This window comes from Giraffa tippelskirchi, chromosome X (assembly GCF_054371585.1).
Source record: "Giraffa tippelskirchi isolate mGirTip1 chromosome X, T2T-mGirTip1v1.2.pri, whole genome shotgun sequence".
Taxonomy (NCBI): Eukaryota; Metazoa; Chordata; class Mammalia; order Artiodactyla; family Giraffidae; genus Giraffa; species Giraffa tippelskirchi.
In genome coordinates, this window is record NC_137289.1 from 152,638,703 (window position 1) to 152,647,471 (window position 8,769).

Below are 8,769 nucleotides of genomic sequence, written 5' to 3' on the forward strand. Positions count from 1 at the left end.
ACTCCCTAAGTTCACCCAAACCCATGTCCATTGAGTCAGTGATGCCATCCAGCCATCTCATCCTCTGTCGTCCCCTTCTCCTCCTGCCTTCAATCTTTCCCAGCGTCAGGGTCTTTTCCAATGAGTCAGCTCTTCACATCAGGTGGCCATAGGATTGGAGTTTTAGCTTCAACATCAGTCCTTCCAATGAACACCCGGGACTGATCTCCTTTAGGATGGACTGGCTGGATCTCTTTGCAGTCCGAGGGACTCTCAAGAGTCTTCTCCAACACCACAGTTCAAAAGCATCAATTCTTCGGCGCTCAGCTTTCTTTACGGTACAACTCTCACATCCATACATGACCACTGGAAAACTTGAACACCTATCTTTCTATATTCATCCATCCATCTAACTGTCCAATCGTTACATCTATTCGCCTTATCTATCATGTATCTAGCTAGGCATGTATCCTGTCCATCATTTATGAATCTATAACCACCATCCGCCCATCAATCATCCATCCCATCTACCAAGGGCTGCCTCAGACCAGCCAGGCCCCAAATGCTGTCCTAAGTCGCTTCAGTCATGTCCGACTCTTTGCAACCCCATGGACGGTTGCCCGCCAGGCTCCTCTGTCCACGGGGATCCTCCACGCAAGAACACTGAAGTGGGCTGCCATTGCCACCTCCAGAGGATCTTCCCGACCCAGGGATCGAACCCGGGTCTCCAGCCTCGCAGGCAGATTCTTTACCAGCTGAGCCACCAGCGAAGCCCCATCCAGGCTAGCGGTCCTTAACTCAGTCCTCAGCACAGTGGCAGGGCTGGGGACCGCCCTCATGGGTCAGGGAACACCCCATCCCCGTGACCTCACCCCCCACGGCCCCCTGCCCGCTCTCAGACCCACCCAGGCCCTTTCTCTTCCTCCTACACGGTGTGACCCCCTCGTTCAAGCACGGAAGAATTCACCTCCCTGGCTCCCTTTGTCCGGCAAGGCTTCCTTCTGTGCCCAAGATGACAGACCTCCTGCCCTTTTCTAAGACAAGATACCCGGCCCGCAGCAGATGGTGACGGGCATCACTCGAATTCTCGCCCTGCAGACAGAAATCTACACGCCTCCTCGCCCGCCCCAGAGGCAGCATGAGCTGTTTACTGTCTGTGTATCCCGAAGTCGGTCCACCGCGCCCCGAAGCTTCTGGGCGGTCTGCAAACGGGCAGAGTGCCATCAGACAAGGCTGGGCGGGGGTGCGGGTGGTGGATGGGAGAAGGGGAGGGACGCTGAGAAAAAGAAGGAGCCACAATGCTCTGGCTACACGGTCAGGGGATGACTAATGCCTTCCAGGCTCTGGAATGCAACCCTCCTGACTTCAGCCGCGTGCTCAGGAAGGGCGGTGAACAAGCGGGAATTCGCCCTAACCCTCCGCAGACACTTTAAAATCAATGACTGACATACATATGTTCCTCCTGGCGTATTCTTCATCGCTTGGGATTGGGTTTTCTTTTTTTTGTAGTTTTTTCTTTCCTCCTGTGGGTACTGCCCTACGCAAGTGGCTTTAGTATTTGCTGGAAAGCTGGTTTGGTAGTGTTAAACTCTCTTTAATGCTTATCTGGGAACCTTTTGATTTCCCCATCAACGTTGAATGAGATCCTTCCCAGGTAATCTTGGTTGTAGATTACTTTTTTTTTTCTTTCAGTACTTTAAAGATATGCTGACATTCCCTTCTGGCCTGCAGAGTTTCTGCTGAATGACTAGCTGTTAGATGAACGCAGAGGTGGGATTCAGGACACAGGGGACATATGTATGGGTGCGCGCTCAGTCGTGTCCGAGTCTTTGCGACCCCCTGGACTGCAGCCCACCAGGCTCCTCTGTCCCCCGAATTCTCCACGCAAGGACACTGCAGTGGGTTGCTATGCCCTCCTCCAGGGGATCTTCCTCACCCAGGTACTGAACCCAGGTGTCCTAACGTCTGGCAGGTGGGTTTTTCACCACTTGTATCACCTGGGGAATCCCAGACATATATACGCTTATGGGGATGACAGACAATGAGATGGTTGGATGACATCACCGACTCAGTGGACATGAGTTTGAGCAAACTCCGGGAGATGGTGATGGACAGGGAGGTCTGGCGTGCTGTGGTCCACGGAGTCGGACACAACTGAGCGACTGAACTGAACTGAACTGATGGATAATTCTTCTTGCTGTATGGCAGAAATCAAGCCAATATTGTAAAGCGATCATCAATCAATTAAAAATATATATATTTAAAAAGTCATCCTTTCTTTTTTTTTTTCTCAAAAGCACCCTAAGGAGTCATTACTCAGCTCTTTGAAAAGTCGCTGACGTCCTGACTGGCTCTCCTGGAAAATCAAGAGATTCTATCAGAAACTTGCACAGGCAGAAAGCAGAGGGAAAAGAAAGAGGCTTCGGACTTGCAAACGCATGTCAAGCTCCCCAGCCTGCGACCCGCAGGAACAAAGAGGTTTCACTACACAGCTTGGTAGTGTAAGCACTACATTGGGGCTTACTGAGCGAATCGTGGGCAGAAGCAAGCTGGTGTTTGCTCCTCTGACCTGTTTGATGATTCTCTTCCTTGAATGCCACTCAGACCTGCACTAAATTCACAGCACGTGGGAGGTCTCGAACCCCCCACCCCCCACCCATGGGGACACAGTGGGGAATTAAAAAAAAAAAAAAAAAGGAACTTTCTGGTCTCCTGTTTACAGGATTTAAAAAAAAAAACAAATCTGAGTAGCCAAACAGTGGCCGCACGAGTCATTCTCAGACAAAGCTGAAAGTAACACACCCATGTGCCAACTCCCAAAACTGCTATAAGAACTCGGTAAAGAATACGAGCAGGAAATTTAAAAAAAACAACACAAGGAACTGCCGTTTCCCTACGTGGAGATACAACTGCAGCTGTGAAAGACACAGGCAGACCTGGATTGACTGTGTTTTCCTTTACAGTTTTTTATCTTAATTTTACAAACTGAGGGTTTGGGGCAACCCTGATCCAACGCCACCAAATTTATAGGCTCCATTTTCACTATAACATTTGCTCACTTTCTGTCTGTGTGCCATATTTCGGTGATTCTTTCCACCTTTCAAACTTTTCCATTATGATTAGACGTGCAGTCATATCACCTGGTCCCAATCCTTCACGGCAAACAGATGGGGAAACAATGGAAACAGTGAAGACGTTAGTTTCTTGGGCTCCAAAATCACTGCAGATGGTGACTGCGGCCATGAAAGTAAAAGACACTTGGTTCTTGGAAGAAAAGTTATGACCAACCTAGAGAGCATATTAAAAAGCAGAGACATTACTTTGCCAACCAAGGTCCGTCTAGTTAAGGCTATGGTTTTTCCAGTGGTCATGTATGGATGTGAGAGTTGGACTACAAAGAAGGCTGAGCAACAAAGAACTGATGCTCTTGAACTGTGGTGTTGGAGAAGACTCTTGAGAGTCCCTTGGACTGCAAGGAGATCCAGCCAGTCCATCCTAAAGGAGATCAGTCCTGGGTGTTCATTGGAAGGACTGATGTTGAAGCTGAAACTCCAATACTTTGGCCACCTGATGCGAAGAGTTGACTCATCGGAAAAGACCCTGATGCTGGGAAGGATTGGGGGCAGGAGGAGAAGGGGACGACAGAGGATGAGATGGTTGGATGGCATCACCGACTCAATGGACAGGAGTCTGAGTAAGCTCTGGGAGTTGGTGATGGACAGGGAGGCCTGGTGTGCTGCAGTCCACGGGGTCACAAAGAGTCGGACACAACACACCATTTGTGTGTCCTATACAACCAGGCTGTTCTCCCACGAGGACAAGAGCATAAGAAAATCCTCACAACTGTTGAGTGTGGTAGAAGTGTGTGTGTCTGTGTGTGTGACGTGTGTGTTTGCCCCATCCAGTTGTAAGAGTGATTCTAAATTAGGACTGCGACTTCCCTGGGGGTCCAACGGTTAAGAAGCCACCTGCCAATGCAGGAGAACACAGGTTCGATCCCCAGTCCGGGAAGATCCCAAATGCGTCAGAGCAACCAACCCCAGGTGCTACAACTACCCAGCCTGGACTCCAGGGTCCGGGAGCTGCAGTGACTGAAGCCCCGTGCCCAGCCCCGGTGCTCTGCAACTAGAGAGAAACCGACACTCATCACAACAAGAGACAGACCCTTCGACAGTCTGCTCAGCCCTGTCCGACTCTCTGGGACCCCATGGACTGCAGCCCACCAGGCTCCTCTGTCCATGGGATTTTCCCAACCCACACTGGAGTGGGTTGCCACACCCTCCTCCAGGGGATCTTCCCCACCCAGGGATCGAACCCACGACTCTTGTGTCTCTTGCACTGGCAGGCGGATTCTTTACCGCTGAGCCGTCCGGGAAGTCTAACAAAGACCCAGTGGAGCCAAAAATAAAATTAAAAAATCCAGAAAAGCTCTGTTGGAAACAGGTATAGACTCCTCCTTCCTCCCCCTTTTCATTATGATTATGCATGCAGTCCTGTCATCCGGTCCCAACCCCTCACAGCAAACAGATGGGGAAAAATGGAAACAGTGACAGACTTTATTTTCTTGAGCTCCAAAATCACGACGAACAGCGACTGCAGCCACGAAATCAAAAGACGCCTGCTCCTTGGAAGAAAAGCTATGACCAACCTAGACAGCATACTGAAAAGCAGAGACGTTACTTTGCCAACAAAGGTCCGTCTAGTCAAGGCCGAAGTCCTTTCTCTGCCCGTTTCAAAGGTGGGTAAATATTTTTCACGGCTAAAAGGAACCTGTTTTGACAACCTGTATAGAAGGGGTGGCATTTACTTAGCTGCTTTTACTTTTTTTTAATATTTTTATTCGGCTCTACCAGGTGCTAGTTGGGGCTCTCCTGGTGACTCAGACGGTGAAGACTTTGCCTGCAGTTCAGGAGACCCGGGTTCGATCCCTGGGTCTTCGTTGCAGCACGTGGAAATAATTCCCCGACTAGGAATTGAAACCATCGCCCCTGTAGTGTCAGCTCAGAGTCTTAGCCACTGGGCCACCAAGGAAGTCCATGATGGGTCAGTTGCTCAGTGGTGTGCGGCTCTTCTGTGGCCCCGTGGGCTGTAGCCTGCCAGGCTCCTCTGTCCACAGGATTCTCCAGACAAGAATACTGGACTGGGTTGCCATGCCCTCCTCCAGGGGATCTATCCGGCCCAGGAATCAAACCCGAGTCTCCTGCAGTGGCAGGCGGCTTCTTTACCATCTGAGCCACCAGGGAAGCCCGTTATATACCCACAAAAGGACTTCTGGAGATCCATGAACACACAATGCCTTCTTAATCTTAAGAACTGGTGGAGGAAGAGACTTCCCTGGCCATCCGGGGGTTAAGACTCTAGGCTTCCGTGTATGTGGAATCTAGAAAGAAATGGTGGAGATGGTACCTCTGCCTCTCCGTGGGGCAGGACCAGAGAGGCAGACTTGGAGAAGGCATGAGGCGGACAGAACGGGGGAAGGAGGAGGTGGGATGAACGACCACAGGAGCTCGGACGCCGCGCATACCACCGCGTGCGCGAGACAGCTCCTGGGCAGCTGCTGGATACGGGGCTTCGCTGGTGGCTCACGCAGTGCAGCCTCGTGGGGGCCAGAACAACTCTAGTGAGCAGGTGTGACTCACACACAGCAACAGACAAACAACAACAAAATGCTCTCATGAAGAACTCTGCGGCGGAGCAAACCAGGCAGGTTTTAAGGCAGGAAAGAGAAAAACAGGCAACGCAATCCCGGCCCTCCCCACAAAGCTATCAAGTATTCCAACAGGCCCCCATGCATCAGGCTGAACGTCTTCTACAGCCTCCAAAAAAACCCCCCAAAACGTACAAGTTCTTGAACGTGTCTTCAACTGAAAGCCGCTTTTGCGACCCCACGGACTGCAGCCCACCAGGCTCCTCTGTCCGTGGGATTCTCCAGGCCAGAAGACCGGAGTGGGTGCCGGGCCCTTCTCCAGGGGAATCTTCCCGACCCAGGGATCCCAACGGAGTCTCCGGCATGGCAGGCGCGGATTCTTCACCAGCTGAGCCACCAGGTAAGGCGCACAGTTTAAAAGTTCACACATTAATTAGCAAGCCCTCCCTAACAGAAACAGCAGGCAGGAGCCAGGGCTTAAAAATGCAACCTTCTATCCTTGAGCTGGAAATTTCCAGATCGACATTTTTTTAGGTCCTCTGGGACCTGCAGTCTGGTTCCTAAAACGCGCCTGCCACCGATCCAACCAGTCCTGAAGACTGGACACACACAGCTCCAGTCGCTATCTCCTTAAAAAATAACCATATGTAAGGGAGAGAAAGCAACCAGTTCATTGGAGAAACCGGTTTGTTTTTTTTTTTCAAAGCCACACCCAGCAACTTTCCTTTTAAAAGGACCTAGAAGACTGGAAACCTGAATCTCAACTTCCATTTTAAAAGGCGAAAGAACCGCTCCAGTATTCTTGCCTGGAAAATCTCATGGACAGATGAGCCTGGTGGGCTAGTCTATGGCATGGCAGAGTCATACACAACTTAGCAACTGAACAACAACAACACACAATCAGGCAGATTGTGATTTGGGGAAATAGTTCTTGATGGAAATGTGACATAAAATGGAGAGTGAAGTGACCTAGCAATATGGAATACAGAGTTTTGTAAGAAATTAACATTTGTGTATAGAATAATAATTGCAAATATTCAAACAATAAAGTCCATGGCTAAAGAAAAAAAATAAAAAAATAAAAGGCGAAAGAAAAACGCACGCAACAGACACCAGGCAGGCTGGGTGTGGAGGGTGGCCGGCCTGTGCTTCCTTACTTTTTATTTTTCCAGGGTTTTCCGCAATTATCTATTGGGCCACATGGCTGATCATTACTCATCTCTTGGATGCGGAGCCCTGCGCCCGACCGTTGCCGCAACACACAGACACACACACACACACACACACACACACACACACACACACTGCTTGATGGTTTCCAGGCCTCCGAGTTTTTCCTGCCTCCCTCCCCCTCTCCCGGGTTTCAGGCTCCCGGGCCGAGTCCAAATTTAGGCCGGGGCCGTAGGACGTGGCTCCGAGGAGGCGGCCGTCACTAGGCCCGGCCAGCGCGCAGCCCGGCCCGGGGGCGACCGCAGGGGCGCACGGGTGCGCCCCGGAACCAAAGGGGAACCCGGACGGGCCGGGGTGGGGTCTCGGGGGGGGGGTCTGAGGCTGCCGCCAATGCCCACTGGGTGCCTCCAACTTGAAGACTTGGTGGATTTGAAAGCAAACAAACAACAACAACAACAAAAAACTTTGCGAGTTTCCGCCTCCAAAGGGAGTCCAGAGGCGCACGGGGAGAAAGCGAGCGGAAAGAGGGAGCCCGCCTCCTTGGGGCGTCGGCCCCCGGCTGGCACAGCGGATCCTTGTCTCCGGGAGGAGGGCCCCGGGGGGTCCCCGGCGCCGTCCCGCCTCCTTGGGGCGTCGGCCCCCGGCTGGCACAGCGGATCCTCGTCTCCGGGAGGAGGGCCCTGGGGGGTCCCCGGCGCCGTCCCGCCCCGCGCGCCCCGGTTCCAGCCGCACAAAGTAAGCCGCCCACCGAGGCGCGTCTCCCGGCATCGTGCGCCCCCACCAGCCAGGTGAGCCCCGACACCGCCCGTCCCCGGGTAACCCTCCCCAAGTGCGACCCCCGAAGTGCGTCCCCAGGGATGTCCACGCCACACGGACCGCCCCCGAAGGTTCACCGCCCCGCCTCTCCTGGGGTCCCAACGCGGGTCGCCAAGTCCGACCCGCGCGCCCCCGGTCGTGGTCGGGCTCCGGGGTGCCCACCGGCCGGCGCGCACTCACCCTGCGTGGACACCAGGCTGCCGAGCAGGCCGATCAGCAGCAGCGCCAGGGCGGCCCGACGCGCCATGGTGCGCCCCTCGCCGCGCAGGGAGTCCCGGGAGTAGCGCGCGCGGGCTGCGGCGGCGGCGGCTGCGGCGGGTGGGCAGGACAACCTCACCCAGCCGCCCGGGGGCGGGGCAGGCAGGCGGGCGATCGCCCCGCCCCGGCCTCAACTCGCCCCGCCCGCGGCCGCCACCCCAACCGCGCAGCCCCGGGGCGGCGAGCCGCCGGGGAGAGGCGCTCGGGCTGGAACCCAGCCCTCTCCGGCTCGGGCCGCGTCTCCACGCCCCCTTTCCACTCTTCTCTTCTTGGGAACCCCTAGACGGCCTCCCTTCCCCTCCCGTTGTCTGTTAAGCGTGCGCCCCTCTGCCTTGGACGCCGCAGCCCCAGAGTCCAGGCTGGACCAGCACAGCGCAGAACGTGGGTGAAGCTTTTAAGGGCGCAGGGCGGACGCCCCTGGGGCTTCCCAGGTGACCTTAGCGGTAAAGAACCCGCCTGCCTCTGCAGGAGACGTGGGTTCGATCCCTGGGTCGGGAAGATCCCCTGGAGGAGAGCATGGCAATCCACTCCAATATCCTTGCCTGGAGGATCCCATGGACAGAGGAGCCTGGTGGGGCTACAGCCCATGGGGTCACACAGAGTCGGACACGACTTGATCCTTACTTCCCAGACTGGCCAAGAACCTCGTTTGCAGGTTCTTTGCACTCCCTAAGCGTCTGCCCCACAAAGGCAGGAATGGGGAGGTGCAGGCCACCGTGCCTTCTTACCCATTCCAGGCAGCTGGCGCCCAGTTTGGGGGTGGGGAGGGACCTTTCGGGAGACAGTTACCAGCCACAGCTGCAGTGTGGTCCCCTCGCCCTGTCCCAAGCTTAGGTGGGTGCTGAGTCGCTTCAGTCATGTCCGACTCTCTGCGACCCCATGGACTGTAGCCCCGCCAG

General features: G+C 54.4%; 1 protein-coding gene across 1 annotated transcript in view; it reads right to left on the reverse strand.

The window, feature by feature from the left end:
- The window catches only part of LOC145536411 (CD99 antigen-like), a 31,190-nt gene extending 23,277 nt beyond the window's left edge, over positions 1-7,913 (reverse strand). The window contains exon 1 of the mRNA XM_081565758.1: positions 7,793-7,913. Coding sequence (XP_081421884.1) covers positions 7,793-7,859 — 67 coding nt within the window. The 5' untranslated portion in view covers positions 7,860-7,913. The remainder of the gene's footprint in view (positions 1-7,792) is intronic.
- Between the last annotated feature and the right edge of the window lie 856 nt (positions 7,914-8,769).